Source organism: Synchiropus splendidus, chromosome 12 (assembly GCF_027744825.2).
Source record: "Synchiropus splendidus isolate RoL2022-P1 chromosome 12, RoL_Sspl_1.0, whole genome shotgun sequence".
Classification (NCBI taxonomy): domain Eukaryota; kingdom Metazoa; phylum Chordata; class Actinopteri; order Syngnathiformes; family Callionymidae; genus Synchiropus; species Synchiropus splendidus.
In genome coordinates, this window is record NC_071345.1 from 13,252,801 (window position 1) to 13,275,367 (window position 22,567).

General features: G+C 45.1%; 1 protein-coding gene across 2 annotated transcripts in view; it reads left to right on the top strand.

The window, feature by feature from the left end:
• LOC128768087 (forkhead box protein O3-like) overlaps positions 1-19,887 on the top strand; it is a 38,156-nt gene extending 18,269 nt beyond the window's left edge. For both annotated transcript variants that reach the window (XM_053880676.1, XM_053880677.1), the window contains one exon: positions 15,095-19,887. In XM_053880676.1, coding sequence (XP_053736651.1) covers positions 15,095-16,807 — 1,713 coding nt within the window. In that variant the 3' untranslated portion in view covers positions 16,808-19,887. The remainder of the gene's footprint in view (positions 1-15,094) is intronic.
• The last annotated feature ends 2,680 nt before the right edge of the window (positions 19,888-22,567 follow it).

Genomic DNA, 22,567 nt, shown 5'->3' on the forward strand with positions numbered 1-22,567 from the left:
TGGGCCACAAACAAGTAATGCAACGGGCTACTTTAGGCCCCCCGGCCAATAGTTGGACTCATGCTGTTTCAATAGGTCTGTGGTCAAAATGAATGTGCACCACTTTGACCTCACAGACAGATAACAACACCACATTGTCTGTAAGTTTTTGTGCCTGAAAAACGAACGACAAATAAAACACCTGAGCTGTGACATTCAGAACATGACAGTAAGGAAACGGCAACAAAGAGTTCTATTTTTGAAGGGAATCCAGCTTCAGCATGCATAAAGTGGGACTTGTGTCAGGACTCCTGATGCCTCTGACAGGTCGTTGGTATCAGAACGTATCGCGCCAGGGTGGGCGCTGCTAAATATGATGAGATGTTCAGTCATTTTGAAAACAGATGACAAGAAATAATGACTTTGCTCTTTAAAAGTTAAAGTGGGGTTCACCATTGCTTGCTCTCGTCGTCAAAATGGAAAAAGGATCGGTGGTCATATAGTGATGAGGAGCTCAACCTGGTCGGCTTTGCTCAACAAGATTAGAGTTGCATCCAATTTGAAAAGTTTGATGAAACATCCTGAGGTTTCGTGGAATTAATCTTGGTGCGCTGCTCTTACTCATGAGGACCAGCTAAGAAAATGGGCAGCTGTTTTCTGTCCATTTATTTATTTGAATTTTTAAAAAGATACATTTCTTCCTGAGGATGACAACGACAACTTAGAGTTTTCAGCTACCCACACAAAAAGGTCCACTTGCATTGCCTCAAGATGAATATGAGACCAGGATGCTGCCCACATGTGTCATGTTTCACATTTGTTTATTTTATTCTCATATATTTTTTTAGAAATTTTAATTTCTTTGCAGATGCATGTATCACTGAGTGAAAGAAACCACTTTTTAGTGATGCTTTGTTTTTTTCACGATAATATTTCCGCCCTCCACGGTGGCTCACCCATAACAATCACAGTTTGGGAAAGATTGATTGTAAATACATTTTACAGTGCAGCTGTGGAGGCATCTTTATGAGTCACATGGCTGCTTCGATGTAAAATATATCACAGCGTTATCCTCTCAGTAGCGTTTTAAAGCAAAGGTGAAGCAGTAGTTGGCTCCTAAAATATTTTTAAAAATCTCTTTATTGCCTCGTGGATGTCAGATCATCCTTCATCTTTGCCTGCTCGCGCGTTTCTTCGGCTCACAACTTTGGTTTTATTTCTTCCAATAGCCCTGGCAGCTGGCCCAATCACTTCACAATATCACCGTATTGTTGTCATCAGCATCCTGTAAAGCTAAACTGCGTTTACAGCAGGCGCCAGGTCCGCAGATGATTCACAGGGACGAGTGCATTACAGAATGGGCTTAAATGAGTATAATAAATGTTATGACAGCTTAGCAAACAGATGGAGATCCAGGAACCTGGAGCCCGCTGAGTGAGCAAACTAATGGGGAGATTAGCACTTGTGCTAACACTGCTAGCTTTGTGGAAGCTGGCTGAAATGTCAGCCGTGTAGAATTTGATATTCAACACGGGTCATCTTTGCACAGGTCACTGACACCAGTTCAGGAGCTATAGAAAAGAGGGCGGTTTGTAAGGAGACAAATGACTCAGTCGACTGACGTATTAATGAATGAAGAGGAAGTGAAGAGCTGACACACCAATTAAACCAAGGATCCTTCCATACATTATTCAAATTCTCAGATTGCCTTCTGATGATTCTCCACTTAAAGAAAATGACACTTTGCTCTGAAGCATTACGGAAAGATCTTGTGTCTTGCATGTGTTGTGGAGCTGCTTCACCTTGTCGAGAGCGGGTCAAGCAGCAGTGCCGTTTAGTGCCAGGACTAGATCGGATCCAACATGCAGAGTGGATGGAAATGCGAGCGATGGATGGAAAAGCGAAGAAGGGAAGCAGCATGGCTAAATGCGGAGAGAGCGAGGGGATTGAAACCCGCGTGTAAGTGAGGGCACGGCTTGAGTGATACGGCGAGGGTCAGTCAGAGATGCAGGGTGAGAGGGGGTAAGATGGATAGAGGCAGGGAGAATGACAGAGGAGGGGTCGCTGGCTGGGGTCTCAGCGGTGGGGCGATTGCGTGACTGAGAGGGAAAGTGCACTGCCGTGTGTGTAATGCTCTCAAGACAGATATTAAGACATGCTGCCCGACTCACACAGTCACTGCCCCTCTCTCCTCTTCCCTTCCATACTCTCCTCCTTTCTGCTCCCTCTCTCCGTCTCCACTAATGATCCTCGCGTCCTGCCACACTGGCGGGCTGAGTGATGCCCACTGACAGTCGCACTCAGGCGGAAAAGGCTGCTGCCCCCTTCCAGGAGAGCGGTGACACACATGCACTCCATAACATAGAAAGGTGTAGCACTTTCTCACATACATGTATCAGCTCATGCAAAGCTGCTGACAGATGTGTATTAGTGTGGCCGCGCACGGCGACCCTCCGTGGCGTCGCTGTCACCGCGAACGTCCGTCCATCCATCTGCGAACGTCTTCAGGAATTTTACGCTGATTGAACGACACCGTGCATCTAGGTAATCGCAGAGTGCAGCGTGGTCATTAGAGACGCTTCACGTCTCCCTTTTGGCCTCTGAGCACGATGACGAATAGTTAAAGTGCATAAGAGGACAGACAGGAATGCGCACATACATCGCGGTTATTTATCATCACGCAATCAAACTACTGTATCTGTTTGTAAATTGAGTTATCTCTCAAAAAAATGGACACAATATTCCCAGTTTTCACTGAAGCAGTGCTCATATGAAAAGTCTCATAATGCACTGCAGCAGTTGACGCTATATATCACTTTTGTCATTCAGTTTGACAAATGTGTCTAAAGCCATGTTTCTCAACAGGATTATTATGGACAGTACTTTTCTGGTTAACAACTGGTCTGTCACCCACTAGAGCCTTGGAGTAGAGCTTTTTTTTAATAACTCTTCCAATATTCTGCCTTCAATGAACGTGTGAACGTGTGAACGTATGAAATGTGTTGCTGTAACACTTCAGTCCACTGACATTAGAACCTGTCATCACGATGCTCCGAACACATTTTATAAAAAAGCCACCAAAAATGCAACACTGCAGTGCAAGATTCTACTATACTTTGATGCTCATTTTTTGCTCAGCCAGTCTGCACCACGTATACTGAACAGCACGCTCTATTTGTCTCATCCAAAATTCGTACAAAACTATCCGCAGAGTCACAGGATATATAGCAAACTCAGCAACATGAGTTTTTATCATAAGAAAAATGGTCGAAAATGGTCAGTAAATTGACAAAGGATTTCTGTATGCAACTAAATATTTAACTGACTTTCCACAATTTTAATGTATAAGATGGGACTCATTCTATTTAGCTTCATTCAAGAGGCGGACAAATAGAATTGTAATCCCCATGGCAAATATTTAAAGACTAAGTAATGGCTTTATTTAATTGAGATACGATGCTGTAAGAAAGTCTTCCTCTGTTAATACAAACATTTGTCATTAGCTTTTGTCTAGTGCTCGATTGTAGCAGTTAGGTTCCACACATATAGAGACACCAGGCAGTTTTCATGAGCGTAAACTTCATATGATTATGTTTCCAGTACTTCATGTCTTTCTTGTTTGTTAATTAAAATCTCAAGCATGAAAACGCAAAGCTATCTTCCAAAACAAACCTATATCATCACATAAGTCATGAATAACAAAGTAGCGCTGAAGGAGAGAGAGGTGTATTTAAGGTGCATTCTTAACCTCACTGATCACATCCTGACATACACTATATAAAACCAGCATTCTCTCTTGCGGTGGTTCAAGCAAGTGTGAACAAGATCAACTGACAGGCGATGAAAACTTATGATAATGAGCATATTCAATGATTTCATTATGTGCGGAAATATATTGTTATTACGGCAGTAACCTGGTGCTGGTGTGTGACACGGCTGTTCAAAGCTTTTTTCCCCACTGCACTCTTGTTTAATGAGTTTTGGTTGCTTGAAAGGTCAAACTGAATGATATCATATATTTCTATAAATATTTAATAAGGCTACAATCAAGAAGTGGTCTCCAGGACTTATATTTCGACTGTATAAGGCTCTGGGAACATACAATGTCCTCATTACGTGAAAGGTTTCCCGCACAAACTCAATCCTTGGCTACTGTCTTGCCGGTTGTCGTTCCCATACAGTGATGGAGCTTCCAGTTTCCCGCCTAATCTGGCTGGTTGCGGCCCCAATAGTGAGGGCAGAGAAGAGGTGAGGAATTAGGTCACGGCATCGCTCCCCTCTAATGAGATGCTGAGAGTGTATACATGTCGCTGCATGTTTGTATGTGTGTGTCTGGATATGCGTCCGTACGCTGCCTGCTCTTAATCCGTACATGGCCTCTATGCTAATAGAAAGTCTTGGGAAGAGACGGTCATGTCTTTCTCCTCACGTATTGTCTGTGACGTCAGGAAGCATATGAAAGCCATAAAAGATGCATGCGGTGCAGGAATGCTCCCAAAAGAACAGACGGCAGGTGAGTGGTTCCCCCTTCTGCTGCGAGCGTGTTCTGATTCACCCCTTATCTGGGCAAGTAAATGCCGTTTAAGGCGAAAAAAAAAAAAATCTTGACATGCCCTTCAGCTTCCTGCGGTTCCTGCGAAAGAAGATGCAACAGCTTTTGCAGTTTTAATGTTGATATTTTTTGTTTACCTCTGGACAAATGCACATGAACATGTCCGGGACGGAATTTATCAAAAAAAGTGGATGATTCTTTCGTCGGAATCTTTTTGTATAAGAGTTCTGCGGGGTGCCGGAGAAAAGGGCAAGGGGGTAAACAATCGCCATGGTAGAAAGTTGTGCAGGCATGCGAGCGTGAGGCGGCATGTGTGTTTGAGGGGCCAGGGGAAAAAAAAAAAAGAAATAGTCGCGCCGGGTTAGTCTTAATTAAGTTTTCAGGAGGCTCTTAAAAGGTCATGCCATGCCTCCGCACCCCCTCATAACCACCATCGCCATGCACCGCCAAAAAATTTCACTGCCCACCCCCTCCTCCCTGACCTCCCCGTTGCGATCTATCCAGTCATCAGCCCCCCATCTGTGCACATTAGCCATTCATGAACACACTCATTAGGGTGGGAGTTTGAAGCGATTGTGTTCACTAGTCTGCAGCTGGAGCGTGGCGATTAATATTTCAGCGTCTCCCGTCGAGGAGCTGAGAGCAACTTTGGCCCTCTTACGCTGGAAAGAAAGATAGTAAGAGGACAGCAAGGGAAAGCGCCGTAACACCCCCCTCGCCACCCTCAACAAACCCACCCCCTTTTGGCCCTCGCTGATCGTCTTTGCAAGTTACAGTGCGTTTCCCCCTTATTTCCATTTATTGCGTCCGCACCCATACACACACCACCTCCCCCATACACACACACACACACACAAGAGTCTAACTCAAACTGACTTAATTGGGCTCTTTTTCCTTCTTGCATTCTACATTGTTCATTTTCTCATCCCCCTTATGAGGCTCAAAGAAAACCGTCCGATATTGGGTCAGGGGTGGAGAAGTGTAGTTATTCTTCGCCATATATAAGCATGTATTATGCGCTATCAGCCTGCCAATATGCCCAAATACTGCTTCCGACATGAGCTGAGCGCGTCAGATCTTGTTTTCCTTTGTTCCTGAGAATGTTATCACAATAAAGGAAATCACTCCGATTTATTTCATTGCTGGTGTCGTTTTTATCCGCACAAACGTTGGCTTTTAAACATATATTAACTGGCGTGAACAGATATATTTAGTTTGAAGGGCTAATGTCTATGTATTGGCACTGATGTGCGTTCTCGTTTTCTAAGCGCTGAAAAGTAAATTAAAGCCGTCTCGCTTTGGGCGAATTTGATTTTAGCTATCTAGAGCTGCAAGCTTGGCTTCATCTACCTATTGGATGGTATCTACAACAGATGATTCTCGGTTTCATGGCCTTTTAAAGACGGCTAAAGAGCAACTAATCTCCATATGTTTCAAATGTTGAAGTCTTCCACTCATGAAAACGCCCCATTTTGAAGTCATTGCTTTAGAAAGTCCTTCAATCTCAAGGAACATGAGGACCGCAAAAGCCTTTGTTACGCCACTCTCAGATCCCGCCCACCTTCTCATGAGACCGAGCTGTGTGGCAGAGACGTGCATGCCTTGCGTCGGACCTGCGATGTGATCCGTGATTCAAGCAAGTTAGCTCGTATATATATATATATATATATATATACACATACATACACATATTCACTCTGGCATGATGTGTCCGCCATCGCAGGCAGACGCAGAAGTGAGAAAGACCCACACAGAAGTCTCATTCGTATAACCAGTATTAAACACATTGATTTTGGAGACCTGTTCCCGCAGATGCTGTTGTCCCTTCCTTCGCTCATAGTTACATTTGTTTCCAGTCCGGAGACGCTCCAGTGACATTCAGTTCAGTTCAGTAAAGCAGGAGCGCCACGTATTTTTATCTCTTAACAACCAAACACACGGACAGGACCCTGCACGTCTGTTTGGACTGAGGAGGAAGTGGCACTTTTTATGCGAGAGATTTCAACTTCTAAGCCTGTACTTTAATGGAGGATGAAGGTTTCCTCCTGACCAATCACAGCAGACAATTTCATCTCCCACAAAGTGTTTTTGATGGGCGGGGCTTATGCACATTTTCAAATCGTGAGGTGTCTCATTGTCACACTCATTCTTATATGTTAAATCTGTTTATTAGTTGTTCTTAAATGTTTTAAGATACTCGCTATAATATGAAGACAAATAAATATCCAGCATTATCTTTCAGTTTCCAGCTCAAACACGTCCAGGCCATGTAGCCTGATCAGCTTACATGAACAGCTCACGCTTTTATACCATTAAAAGTCTCATCATATTATAGAAATAATGATTTGCCATGTTAATAATTTCATTATAAATTGATATCTTAAAGAAAAAGTTCTTGTTTTTTTGTAAAACTTTTACCTGTCCATAATTCCTGCCATCTTTACTCAGTCATTGAACCTTACGGAGGCCACACTGGGCAATAAATGCTTGTCCCCGCGACGATGAGCAGGCGACGGACACCATGGTCAGGAAAGTAGCCTCCCATCTATACCTGCAATTGATTTAATCTACGACCCGATCTATGGCCGTGGATGATCCTTATGTGAAGTCAGATCAATATATTTCTGGAAGCTGCCCGTTGAAGAGCATCACTCTGCTTCGATGGGGTTATTCCATATTCAAGATATGAGTGGGCTGGGAACAGAGAAGTAGTGGTGAGCAGTTCAATGCTGACAGTTCATGAACTTTTTGAATTGTATGTGCATTTATTTTACGACATAACTTGACAATTTACAGTTTTAAAAAAGAAGTTCACAGGATCTTTTTGGTTCATGACGCACTGTTTAGCTGCGTCTTATAGGGCTGTTTAGTATTTCTATTGCCCATATGCGTAGCGTGAGTGTGCAGCCCTGTTGTTCGGTTTGAAGGATGGAAGCTGATGCTGAGGCTGATGGTCGGTTCGTGTGAGGCGATGGAATGGAATGGACTGAGTGGCCTCCCTCCCTATGACCTTAAACTACCTTCCGCGGTTCAATTCCCCGCCGCGTCCAAACGGGCCCCTAAATTCCTGACCCTATTTAGATTCCTCGTGCGCCCCCTTCCTTGTTCACGTCTCCTATGTCTAAACCCCTCCCCCTCTCGAACCCCCCACTAAGTCGGCGCTTTCCATTATAAGCATGCCACTTTACATCATCTCCGCATAGGTGTGTGTGGATTGAAGTGCCGGCCCATGTGTGTGTAAGTGGCAGACGGAAGGGTTGCATGTGGGTTTGCATTCATGGGCAGCGGCGGTTGGCGCGGCTCACACTGATGGCTAATGAAGTTCCTCTGCACCTCATAGCCCTATTAAACCACTGCCCCCTACCTCTACCCACTTCACCCCCCCTCCCCCTCCTCTCCACCTCTTGTCTTGCTTCTCCCTGAGGGAGAGAGTTGGCAGGGAGCGAGCTGGCTGCTATGGCAACAACAAGGAACCCTCCCTCTCCCACAGGTCTCCTTAGCAACTAGTAGCTTGGCATTGTGGTAATGAGTGTGCCCAGCGTGCCAGGCTTTGTGTCATGTTGGCATGTGTGTTCAATGTACGTGTGAGTGTGTACATAGGTGTGTGCCGGTCTGTCTTCTGTGTGTTGGGTGCAGATTGCCAATTTAGGTGAGAGTTAAATGTGTGATGACAAAGAGATGTGCTGGCACGAATTGCTACTTGCTGAAAAAATAAAAAAAAATTCAAATAAAACCAAACCAGCCCTTGACTGGCTCGTGTTCTGTCACTACACCAGTGTGTGTTTTTCTTCCAGATGTGTGTCACACAGTATTTGCGCGTTATTATTATTATTATTTTTTTTTCCGACGCTGAGATTGCGGTCATTCTTCTCTGCGCTGTGAAATTGAAGCAATTAAAGGTACAATCCAATGAATTTTGCATAGCCGCAGATGAGTTTCCTGCTCTGCTGAAATTAAATTAAATGCTGAGAATGATGTTTATTAAAGTGTGATCAGAGGTGTGCGCTGACCTTTAGAATGTGGGAAATGAGATTCTCATTATTATGAATGAGATTATGTTGGAGTCTGATAAAAGCCTGGGTTTCTTCCCCTTGTGAACAGACAGTTACTTTGTACGGCGAGGCAGTAGGTTTGCGTGTAATGAAATTCACATTGTGTCTGTTGTCTATTAGGCGTAGTGATAAACCCAAATATAGACAGCCAGGTGCTCGGATGAAGCTAGACCTGTAAATCCTTGAAATCTTGCAAAAAGGCTATAAAAACAACTCCAGAAATGTGTTAGTTTTCAACAAACGCATGGCAAACCCAGTGGAAAATGTTAGCTTACTCCCTCGACGAGCTGGGAAGTGTGAGCAGGCGGCCGGCCCCACAGGTGGCCAAGCCCAAACACCTGTTGTGTGAATCCTCAGTGGGATGGTGTGAGGTCTGCCTACCTTGTAGGTCCCGGTGGAAAAACCACACCCTTTACTTGAGCACACACCAACGCCGAGACTCTGCGTAGGTGTTAGAAGCAATGCCCAGATTGTGTCCCCTTTCTGCCCACCGGAAATGCTGAGCATCAGGGGAGTGGATTTTCCGATCCCCTGTCTGGATCTCAGATGCTCTTCTAATCTGTTGGTATCTATTTTTACCCTCCAACACAGTGCCTTTTCTGCCCCACACCCTGCCGCCCCAATGCCAACACTTCCCTTGGCACCAGGGAGGGCAGGGCTGATAAGATGCCAACCATTGGATACCATTAGTGCACAGTCAGGCAGGAATTCCCTACCATCTCCATAACCTCCCTCCCTGTTGCCACTTCCTGATCCCAGTCTTGCAGACACACTAACACACGCTTGCTTTCCATTTTAAGCCTTTTCATAAATGGCACTCCTGCAGTGCTGTAGAATAATGGGGTCGAATATGGAGCACCTTTCACAGTGCAAGAATGACTCTACAGTGCAAACTCAGTCCATTCAAGCACAATAGGTGTCTTGGGAATGCACATTTGAATTGTACCTGTTCATATTTCGCTTTGAGGACGTGTCAGACTTTGGACTGCCATCATGCAGACACTAGAATAAGTCTAAGAATAGATCAGGAGAGCGTGTACACGATGGAGGGAGACAGGTGGTAAAATTGTGGCAATGCTGCAGAAAAGTTGGTGAAAGAACAAAAGGACATAAAAGACGAAAAGACAAACCTTCTTTATGGGTATTTATTGATACTCAAATATATAATGTTTTGACCGAATTGCATCTAAGCTACACATTATGTGGAGTATTCATGTGTCATTGCTCAAGACGTATTTTTCCAAGTTGTTCTTGACCTTCTGTCTGTCTGTCTTGGCTCCTATTGTTTACCGTTCTCTTGGATTACCTATGTACACCACTATTTGTCTTTAATAAAACACTATTTCAGCTTCAAAGCCCAAGTAAATGAAAGCAATTGGATGGTTGAAGTTACCAACTGATTCACTTAAATGAGGGAAAAAAAAAAAACAATTACATGCAGATTTGGCGAGCTTATCTTTAAACATGAGAGTGGAATATTTCGCCAAGCCTCGGGGACCCCGAAGTGATACACCGGGATAGATACAACTCTTAATGCCAGGTTTATTTCTTTCCAACCGAGGGCTCTCGCACGCCTCGCCTGCCAATGGAGTCGTGACCACTGCTGTAGAGGCGATGATGGCATGTGGCGGAGAAGTAACTGTTTCTCACCTCCTAATAAAAGAGATTCCTTTTTAATCTTTTCAATTTGATTGCATTCCAAAAACAGGCCTGTCTGCCCATCTGTCTCTCTTAAAGAAGCCTCCTAAAGGGATTTTAATCATCTGACTTTGAGCTTCTCAGGCAAATAGCTACATCTCTTCCCTTTTTTTTTTTTTTTTTGCCCGCGTTCCCTCTCCCTTACTCACACTGGTTTAATTTTCTTGTACTCATTGTCATCCTCCCATCTCACTGGTCTTTCTCTTTCGATACACTGCGATGCCTCAGTTCCATTGTGCCATATCTGTGTAGCCATTTAGGCCCTCTTAGAGTTCCCCTCAGACACATAAAATTTCCCCCCCCCCAACCCTGTCCCTATTAATCCACATGGTTCTAAATTCTTTATTTTCCTTCAAAGGGACAACGCAAGCCGTGACATCAATCACTGAAAGCGAATATTTAGCCGGCGCTAATTTCCACCAATAGCCCGGAGACAAGCTTAGCTGACAAAACTCATTCCTGCGCTGAACAAAACTGCTTGTGTTGAAATCTCCCCTCCCCCTGATCCCTCCTGCCTTCTGCAAAGGCAAAAATGGCATCACAATAAACACAGTTAGCGCTTCTGTTACTCCCTCTTGATTTAGGCTTATCAAATGAATGTGCTCCATAGAGGGATACCCTTTGACAAAACATAATGGCTCTATTCTGCATGAAATGGTTTGGTAATACCAGTCGAGTGTGGCAAACCGCTTTACCCGGTGCCACTACAAGAACAGCTGCTGTGTTCTTAGCTGGGCAAACGCACCACGCTGCTTCACCCTTGAGGTTGTTTGAATCGGGTGAGTGGTTTCTTTTTGCCGGTTCCCAGACCCCACTCACAGTCCTTAGTTCCTCGCTCAGTTCTGTTTGAATGAGTGCACATTTGACACAAGATGGGTGCTATAAACCGTTTGACCTGTTTCCTTGCCGCTCTGTGTGTGAGCATGTGTGTGGGTGTGTGAGCGGGAATACCCCAAACAGGTTTTGATGGCTTGGGGGATGGGGTGAGATGGGGGCATTTTGAGGGCACCCCTTTATGCACAGTAGAGGGGCCCCTCGGTTTGCCTGGATTTTCCCACACAGCCATAACGGAAAGTCACAACACACAAGTAGCTCACTGAATAATCATACAAGGCAGATTTTCATACAGTCCTAGCAAAATAAGTTTCTCCATCCAGTTTTTCCGACGACATACTGGTCATTGACACGAAATAAAACAAAGACGATTCAGCGCAGTTCTTCTGAAAACAGTAGACATCTTGGTGTTGCCAAAACAAAAGTGTAACATGGGAACTTTGCCAGTTCTGGCAAGTAGGTAGAGCCACTTAACAGAGAAGCATGTGCCACCGAGAACACTGCACAACGGACGGCCATATTGGCTTCATACTGTGAGTGAATTGTGTAGTTAGTCAGTCTTTGATATGCACTAAGCCTCCGCACTGATAGCCATTAAATTTCATCGATTCTCTCAGCTAAGTGCGATCCGCGGATCAAATTCTCCGAGTGTGGAAAATGGAAAGGGGAGAACAAAAGAATTGATTATTATTATCGGAAAATGCTCCAGAAATGATTCTAACGTTTGACTCGCCTCCTTCAGCCAATGAAAAGAGCTTGTAAATCCCAAAGCACCTGTGAAAGGAAAGTCAGATTAATCGAAGAGGAGTTCAATCTCTTAATCTGCGGGGGGAAAGCCTATCTGGATTGGCATCTATTTTCTTAATATCTAAATCAGCTATCAGGATTTTTTTTTTTTTTTTTGGTCTTTTGAAAGAGTGCGTCCCGAGCTGATTGTTTTTAGCCTGCAGTCTGACTCAACATAATTAGCTTTGATTTGTCGAAAAACTATTACTGTTATCCTCTTTTACATCTTGGGCCGAATTATCCTCTATTGGCGTGATTTGTTTTTGTTTGCAAGTTGACTGTCAAGTAAGCCCCTAATGCCAAATCACAGAACTTATACAACAAGTCGGCGTCACATATATTTCCCAGTATAATGGGAGCAGACAGGCTTCTCTCCGCATGAGCCCAGCCACTCATTCATTCATTATTAAGAACCCTTTCCTCGGCCCATTGTATTAAAGGGGTATGATTTGAATAGGAAGCAGCTTCCTGGATTCCGGCGCGTGATGCGTGTGTTCCCCCCCTGTCATTGTATGTTTCTGTGGGCTTCATCCGTCTGCCTCAGCAAGCCAGGGGGCTGAAGGAGAATTTCCATTTTATGAATATTTAATACATAATAAAGTTTTCAATTTTATTCTATCCAGCCCCTAGATGTAGGGAAGGAAGCAGAGCCACCGCTCAAGGACAAAGCACTGGGTAAAGGTCGTTGAGCCCGCCGAAATTATTGTCATGTCATCTGATTGAAATCCTTTCACAAACATTTAAGGCGTCGTGTTGGAGCATCAATGTCCTGCTTTCCACATCTCCAACTCCCCTCGTGGAGTATTACTGTTGGATCAGAGAATATCCCGGCTGCCCACAACATCCGTGGTGACCTGGCATGGCTCCATGTGAGACACCCAGCTGGGAGTGCCCCTGAATCAACTCGGGATTAGCCCAGGATTGTCTGGGATTACTCCGGGATGGAGGGGGATTAGTAGTGACTGCCTGTTTCAGGAGCGTGAGGGCCATAGGCTGGCCAAATTGCCCCTGACTCAGGGCACCGGCGGCAAATAAAACCACACCCAGTTGGAAGCCACCTGCAACCTGCGCTATTCTTGGAATCAAAACACCCATGTCCACACACAGCGTGGGGTCATACAAAAGCATGTGGTGAAAACTACACCGCAGGAGTGTGGCAGTCCGTGATGATGGCAAAGCCACGGCTTGCCACCGTCTGAAATCTCTCAAATCTCTCTAGCAGGTGGATTCATCAGATAAAGAGGGTTTGGGATGATAAATCCCTCCAAGTTCAATGGGGCTGCTTTTCTCGTATACAGGGATAAATCGAGATTTGAGTCAGACAGGTCAGACGGAGTTGTGAGAGTGAGAGATGCCCCATTTACAATGAACTGTAAGCATAAAAGCTTGCATATGTTTTAATTTGGCCATGCACACGACGTGTTGGGGATGATTGGGAGTGGTGTGGTAGGTGGAGGATCCAGCCAGGGTGAGACAGGGAGTTGGCTGGGCACGTAGCAAAGCCGTCAGTAGCAGGGAACGGGTATCCCCTGCGGACCTGCACTGCCGAGATGAAAGGCTGTTTAGTGTTGGAGCAGCAGCATCAAACAACCGCCTCCTCTTGCATCCTTTCCCCCCATCCCCCATCCTGCCTCTATTCCTCTCTCACTCTCTTGACTCTCGCCACAATATGATATAGTTCTGCTGTTGCACGTTTACCGGTTGCCATGGATACCCAATGCCGGAGGTGTCACGGAGAGATAACCCAAAGAGGCATTCACAGATCACCTGAATTCAGTTTGCCTCCCTCCCATTCATGTGTTCTCTGGCGGAATTTGATTTATTTGTTTCCCCGCCGTGCAAGTCGGTGTGAATACAAATAATCCGCTACATAATAGAGATGGTGGAAGTGCGAGTACCTCTTCTATCTGAATCAATCTATTGTACCAGTATATTCTTAAACCACAGGAGGTGCTTTTGATTTGATATTTTCCGGCCTGATCGTCAAAATGACTCACACACAACAAAAAGCCGAACTGCAATGACAGACTCGGTTGCACATCATGAGCTTCAGTGTTTAGCAGCCCTTGAGAGGTGATAATAAAAAAAAAATAAAACTGTTTTCCTATGGATTACGAATCCTGTGACTGTACACGGAGCATAATGGCAAAGTAATTGGTGACACACAGTATAATTGAAGACAAAGAGATTGAAGGCAAAAGTGGAAAATGACTGTTGTGAGCGCGGATATGTGTGAAATAGCGGGAGAAAAAGAAATTCAAGAGATGTCAGGAATACATAGCACTCAATGACTAGAGGATTTCAGAGACAGAGAAAGGGAGGGAAAGCAGATTGGCAATGGCGCTGGATATCGGAAGGTGGGATGCATCCATTAGCCTTCCTTGCCCCTGGCTCAGTCTTATGATACATCCCCCATTCAAGCTACGATAGCGAAAGAGACAGGCCTGGCACTAATCCAGCCTGGCACAGACATCAAACATACAGTTCACCCGTCCACAGCAGCTCGCATCAGCCTGACTGAATAGAGAAGGAGAGGAGGACAGATGGATTGATGGAAATGAATGTGGGAGAGTCGACGTAGGGAAATTGTCTTGTGCCCGAGTCTCAGGTCATTTCAGGTCTTTTGAGGCTGACAATGTCTTGCCTGTTGCTTTCTTTCGAGCGCGGAGATCTTTCTGAAACCATTTTCGAACTCTGTGACTTTGGCTGACACTAATTGCACAGGAGTTTGAATGTAATAACAGATATGGCAGCAGCATGATAATTTGGTCCAATTTTTCTGTGGCTCACAATGTAAGGACTGAATGGCCTGACAGCCGAGCCCGGCCGTTGCTTTTGTTGGCATTGTTAGTTTTTTTAATGTTAAAATTATTTTGATAACACATGGATTCAATAGTTCCTATGGTCCAAATGACTCGACCTTCACGAAATCTTACCAAATAGGATGCGAATGTGCCACTCATCAGAGGAGACAAGATTTTTATGTCTTCACAACTTGTTTCTCGCGAACATACAATTCAATCATGACTTCACTTGACACGTTTTTAGGGCTGTGACAGAGTTTTCTCGAGTGAGTGCATACAAGGTTTACTTTTGATCCAACATGTCGGCTCCCTCTGGTTAAAACATAAGTCTGTGTACTCCATTTCAATTAAATTTCTGGAATAACGTCGATCTTTTATCTCTCTTACAGAACTCCATCCGCCACAATCTGTCCCTCCACACACGGTTCATTCGAGTGCAGAATGAAGGAACGGGGAAAAGCTCTTGGTGGATGCTGAACCCAGATGGAGGAAAGATGGGAAAGGCCCCCCGTCGACGCGCCGTCTCCATGGACAACAGCACAAAGTATCTGAAGAGCAAAGGCCGCATCAGGGGCAAAAGAGTCGGACGTCCAAGTATAGGAGCTGGGTCTGCTGTCGTTGGGCTTCAGGGCTCTCCTGACCATGGCAGCCCGCCATGTAAAGGCCTCCCAGGTACTGGAGGAACATCTGGAACTGACGGAGAGTTCGATGCTTGGACAGATCTTCACTCCAGAGCCAGTTCTTCAGCATCAACCCTAAGTGGACGTCTCTCACCCATCCTTGCAGAGGGAGAACCAGAGGAACCGGAAGAGGGTGGTCTGTCTTGTTCCACCTCTCCCCACCTTTATCCATCTCCAACCAGCGCCCGCTCTCCGTCCATGGGGGGTGGGAATCGTTGTCCTCCCCTCGAGCAATTGCCACAGTTGGCTAACTTGACAGGTGCCATAAGTCTTGACGAGCAACTGATGGAAGATGGATATCACCACCATCACACGCAACACCAACAACATTCTGCCGTCGGCAGGCACAAGCTTCAGACACCTGTCTATCATTACAACTCCACGGTGAAGGGACAGAGTTCGTACGGTTCTGGAGTATTTGGTGCGTCAGGCATGAGCATGCTTCGCCATCACTCTCCCATGCAGACTATTCAAGAGAACAAGCCGGCCAGTTTCTCTGGAACAATGCGCGCGTACTCCAGCACCAATGCCCTGCAGAGCCTGTTAACTGGAGGCTCAACGGCCCAGCAATACTGCTCCAAGGACATGATGCTGGGACAGGAGAGGGAGAGTCATCCGATGATGGGCCAAGCTTGTAATGGAGTCGGGTCCAACCATCACAGCCACCACACTGGCCACCACAACGGCCACCACAACGGCCACAGCCACAATGGACCTCACAATCACAATGCGGCTCATAGCCATAACAGAACTCACAGCCATACACCCAGTCATAATCACAGCAACGTGTCAAATCACAGCTCACCTCATAGCCTCACACACAACGGTCATAACCTCAGCCAGAGCCATAACCACACCCCTCCCCGGGTCCCCGCTCTAACCCCATGTGGCAACAGCAGTCAGCTGCAGACATACAACAACAAAACACCCTATCTGTACAGTCCCCCGTCACATGCACATCTCCCTGCCTCCACCACTCTGCCCCCAAACCCTGCAGGTATGCTCGGCATGCCCCAGGACTCATGTCACGTGGCCACCGCCCCACACCCACACCCTCGTCATAACCACTACGCCGAGCTACAACACCAAGCGATGGCCAATGGGCCGTTCCACCATGGCCAGAGTATAGCGGGCAGCGGCGGCAACTACCACAGCTACCACCAACCTCACCCGCATGAGAGACTTCCCGCAGATCTGGACATTGACATGTTCCACGGTAGCTTGGATTGTGATGTGGAGTCTATCCTTCTTCATGACATTATGGACTCTGGTGAAGAGGTGGACTTCAACTTCGACTGCTCCTTAGCTCAAGGGGTGGGAATCGGCATGGGTATGGGCATGGGTGTAGCGATGGGAATGGGAATGAGTGGACTGGCCGGTGCACAGCAAACTCACAGCAACCAGAGCTGGGTTCCTGGGTGAAATCACAGACAGTTATGACCCTCAGAAGGAACTATCCTCCCCATTAAGCACTGTGCTCAACTTTGACATTCCTGACTGGACACAGAGACTCGAGGACCAACATGCTTGTTTCTTTGTTGTCTCGACAATTTCTCTGTCACCCCGACCCTTTTTTGATCTACCTACTACCCTGTGAGAGATATAGTTCATGTCGCCATAGTTATGATTTTTTTTTTTCCCTCCCTAATATCAGCTATACTGTGATGACAATCTCTCAGCTGTGCTTACCCGTCATTGCTTCTCCTCCACCAAGAGAACGAATCTCTCAATGCACTTTATTGCAAGTGGGTCACATCTCACAGTGTAACGTGTTCGCAGAGCAGCTCAGGCTGAGCGCTTGGCAGGCTTTGTCGTGTGGCTACATTATTTGACAGGATCTAATGAGGAAATCGCAGGCTTGAAATGATCGATCGATCGGGGCATTAAATTAAAATTGGCTACTGTCTTCCACAAAGTCAATGGCTGTGTTTATGTGGCTGCAGTTTCCAAATGATCGCAGAAATCCGAAAGAAAGAAAGAAAAACATGTACTATTTGATAAACCTTGATTTATAACCAGCCCATCCTGAAAAAACTGCACTTATGAGCCAGAAAAGTGTGGAGACAGTGCATACCTCGGCCAAGGAGTTAATAAAACAGGATACAGTCAAATCAATAAAACAACGTCTAGTGACTTATGAAAAAAGTAAGGCTCCCAGCTGAATTCATTGGGTTTTGCCTTGTGTTGTAACCGCGAGCGACGCCGCATTCCGCCGTCCTCATATCTGTCCCATCCCTGGTAACCTCATGAGAGTCAAATGAACAATTCCAACATACTTTGTTACCACAGTCACATGAAAGTAGATGTGTAATATTGTTTCGATTGTATGCTGTTTACACATAATTCTGAGCAGAGCTGGAAGCCATATGATGGCTATGAGCTAACAACAACAAACAAATGCGCACGGCTCGATAAGAAAAGCCATTCACTTTATTAACAATCATCTAAGAGGTATTCCAAACGCAACATATGTCTCCTCAGTTTTGTGCAGTCTTGTGTCGAACGCTTAGAAGTAGCCAAGTACAAGAGGTGAAAGTACAAAAACGACATGGACCAGCGTGTTTATATCACATGCGTTCTTTCACTCACACATTACGGTGAAAGCCACGGAGAACAAGCAACACAATGATTGATTCAAACGTGCAAATCATTTCCCTCTCCCGATATATCTGGCCAACGCCTTAATTATATTAATCTCCGCGGACTGAAGGGCTCTAACCTTCATCTTGCAGGGGGCAGCCATACATTTTACTGATAATGAAATTCACATGCTCATCGAATCAATTTTCAGAAAATCTCACCCGAGCAGAGCTGATATTTACAGCTCTGTGCATTCAGACCTTGGCACTCTGACTTTGCTCTTGGATGCCACATTATGTTAATGTCCTTTTGCCATTGGTTGCAGCCTGTTGTCACTACATCATTAAATGGATTCTATCATTACTGGCCGGCGTGCAATTTGGCGAATTAAAGTCTTGTATCACCTTGTCTCACCTGGCTTCTCCGTGCCAGCCGCTCTTCTGCTTTGCCTTCTCAAAGTCGCTCCCCCTCTCTGCCGCCTGCCAGTGGAGACAAAGTGACCATTACTCACCCCGAGCCATTAATGTGGCTTGATTGAAATTCAGCATCTTGCTTTTAATCTCCAAAGTGATGCTGCAGCAATGCGTCATTATTGAGAAACTAACACATTGTGTTGCTATCTCTCACCCGGGTCGTTCTCGCCGCCGCTTGCTTCCTGCTCTAATGTGGCGAGAAAGCGAGACAAAACTGTGATGAACGCCAGGTCACTCACGCCGTCCTGCTCTGTGCACGCCAATGACACTGTCCTCTTGCTTACTCATGTTGGGTGCGGATGGAAAAGATGGAGACAAGGATAGAAGAAATTTGTTGTTATAGTGGGATCCATCATCAGTTTCCATGCTGTCGAGCGTGTGTCTGAAAACAGGTAGTGTATTTGTACTGTAACTCATCCACATGCTCTGTACTTTGTGTTCCCTTGTGCCCATGTTTTCAGTGCGACTACCCCGAGTATCAACTCCACAGCAGTGCAAAGAGAGATTTAAGTTGAAAACAATCAGCCGGTCCGAGTGGCAAACATCTGCGTCAAACAGGGTTTGGAAAGCCCCGCAGCCGCCCACATCCCCTTTCTGTGTGTTTATTCTGTTGTCTTGTAGTTGTTGTCGTATTGTTGAAAACTCTTAAAACCAACGAGGACTCCGTTTGGAAACCCATGGCGATTGAAATCCATGATGAAATGACAATGGGATAGTGCAGACCTTCCTATGCGCCAATGCCGCTCCCCCTCCCACGTGCTCCGCTCGATTGTCTCTGTTTGTGAGTGGAGGTCTCCGGTTTGTTCCCTCCTAGCCTTGGGTATGGAAAAGAGCGGACAACCCCATTATGTCCCTCGGAGAGACTTGCTGCAATTAGTCTGTACCAAGTATGGCGCACAATGGAGGCGAAGCGGGGGGTTCGGGAAGGGTGGGGGTTATTGTTACAGCCAAAGGTCAAGCACGGCTTAGACTATCAGATCCATTACTGAGGTAAATACCTTTATTACAAGGCTTTTAGCGGCACTGGTTCCAGTTAATCTCGGATGAAAAATGTGTGGAATTTTCTAAGCAAATGGGCCTCGCTGATGCAGTTATACCCGCACTTCAGACATTGGCGATGGCCCGTTATTGGACAGAGAGCTATATATGATGTCTAATTTTCCTATATTTATTTATGAAAGAGATTGGTCTTTGTCACGCCTAAATGTGGTAGTTGTTCCAGTCAACTCCTGTCCTTCCCTCCATCCCAGAACTCCAGTTTTTTTTTTTTTAAAGATGTCAATGTCCCCCTTTTTATTTACTTTTATTTTGTACAAAATCTATATATTAAGAATATTGTATAATAGTTTTTAAGAACTCAAAAGAATATCAGTTTTGCTGTCTATTTCATTTTTTCAAGAGAATGTATCTCATCATCTGGTGACTGTTAAATAAATGAAATTAACAAAACTCTTTTGTCTCGTGTCTTATGAGTATAGAAGTGTTGACCCAAAATATGTACGTCGTGAACTATTACTGATCATGTTGGGCTGAGTTTCTAGACCGACTTTAACTTATATTTCAGAGGCACAAAATAGACTCTATTCACAATAATAAATTCCTTTGATGACATGTATTCTGACTGAGGACAGAACAAAAGAAGGAGAAAAGGAGGTAGAAAGCAGTTGAAACGGACCAGATGAGAAAATGTTGCGCAGGTATGGAGTGAAGGACCGAATGCTGAGGGACAGATGGCAGACTTTGAGGATGGCAGCTTCGGGCAGTAGGATCAGGCTAGTGACTAGAACCAGGGTGGATAAACTGGTCCTCAAAGGGTCGGGGTGGTGCAGGTTTTTCTTTCTTTCTTTGTGGAACAGTTTGCCCACCCCTGTACTCAGAAGAGGGAGGTAGATCCCAAGATGACTAAATAGTGGAAGGTGTTTCAGGGAGGATGCGACTCAGAGTTTAGAGGCTGTGGATGGTCAGGAAGAACTCCCAAAAATGAGTGGGAAAGTGGTGAAGGAAGCTGCAAGGAAAGTGCTGGGTGTATTGTCAGGGAAAACAAAGGAATACAGGGAGACTTGGTGGTGGAGTGAAGAGGTTCAGGATAGTATCAGGCAGAAGAAGGAAGCAACGTGAAGTGTTTAGGGTAAGAGAGAAGTGTTGCAAGGAAGCGGTGACACCTGCCGTGATGAATGCTTTAGAGACAGCAGCTGTGACACAAAGACAAGAAGCAGAGTTAAGATGCTCAGGTTCTCATTGGGCGTGACTGAGAAGGACAAGATTAGAAATGTGAATATTAGAGTGTTGAAAAGCTTGGAGATAAAGTTCAGCCATTGAGGTTCATGGATGAGATCAAGGAGGACATGAAGAGGCGTGACTGGCATTCACAAGGTAGGTCAAGGTGGTGGAGGTTGAATTGGTGAGATGCCAAAAGACAACAAAAAGAATGGAGGAAAAGAAAAAAAAAATCTCAAGAACAAAACATATGTCACTGGGAAACGAAAGAAGAAAAATGTTTTTTTGTGAATTGCTATCAAGTTGGGAATAAAAATTTCATTTGGTGCAATGACAATCTGATAAAATATGTTGATGTGTATCGGTAAATCGGTGACACTTCTGTAATGTGGTAGTCTTATTTTTGTGGGTTCTTAAAAGCAGCATATTCAAATATGGTTGAATTTCTGCCTAGTTTGATTGACAGTTCACGGCACAAGGGTGTGCAATCCACAGCAGCTGGGTGAGACTTCGCTGCTGCCGTTGCTGCCATTCCAAAAAAAGGTATTTATGATTCAAAAGCAGGACAAGAACACCTATGTTTAAAACAAAATCACTATTATACAGATAGAAATCTGAGAAAGGACATGTCGAAGAAACACGTGTCAAAAAAGAATCCAATCGTTCCTCATTTCCCCTGAATTTGCAAAACAAAAAGGAAAGCTCTTCTTGGCAGTTGTGCTTGACCATGACACTAATTCTCTGCGTGGGAGTGAGAGTGAGCAGGTTGAATGAAAAAAAGGAGGTATGGCATTTTCACATATGTTCGGAGGCATTGCTTGTCTTTCACACCGAGGAAGCAGAAAAAGGAAACAGTGCATGTGTGCGCGTTCACGTGTGTGTGTGTGAGCGACGGAGGAAGAGAGCGAGAGATCGTTTGTGACAGACAAAGGAAGGAGACAGTCAGATGGAATTGTGAGCCCAGGACTAATAAGTGTGTTTGTGTCTGTCTGCGTGTGCATGTGTGTGTCAAGAGGCTTGTTATGGCCCACGGAGCGGTATAGGTTGGCCACAGCTGTCCTGGTCCCATTGGAGGCGTTTTCACAGGAGGAGTGTGCAGCACTCCAGCGCCATACTGCCAGGCCCCAGGGGAGCCCCCGCCTCGAAACTCACGCTCACACACATGCCCGTTCACACACACACACATGCTCGCACATTTCAAATACCACAAATTCACACGTTTTACACAAAGCGGGCGCAGTTTTGAAACGGTACTCACTCAGACACTTCTCACTTGGATGTTTTAATTGACTTCACTTGGCAAAGTCTATCTGCTGGGAAGGAAGTGAGAAGTGGAAGCATGAAAAGGTATATATATATATATATATATATATATATATATATATATATATATATATATATGGACAACCGGTTGTCTGTTGTCCACCAAGGTTTAATGGCTGGCGTCTCATTTCTAGATCCCGCTTGTCAGACCATGTGGTTTTGTATCAGTGGCCACATGTGGCCCACAAACCTTGGGTTTGACGATGACAAATTCAATTCAATTCTCCCCCATTTCACAACCCTTCAAGTCCCACAATGCAATGCAACAGTTCAACTGTTTATCTCATAAATTCCAGTGGGTTTTTTTTGTCTTTTTTCTGGTAGAGTTTGCTCACTATAATAATTTGTACATAAATGAAACTTAATTTTAATACAATTAAAATTTGGAGTTTTGCTTCATTACTTAGATTGTCTTTGTTTAATGTTTTAGTTGCCATATTGTTTAAATTAAAATAATTATTTCCTTTAGAAAGTACACTCCTTTTCCCCTTTTGTGGGCACGATTCCTCACAATGGGGACAAACCACCCCAGCTGACTTCTATTTAACGGAAGACCCTCTAGCCAGGCACAACATCCGAGCACGATCGC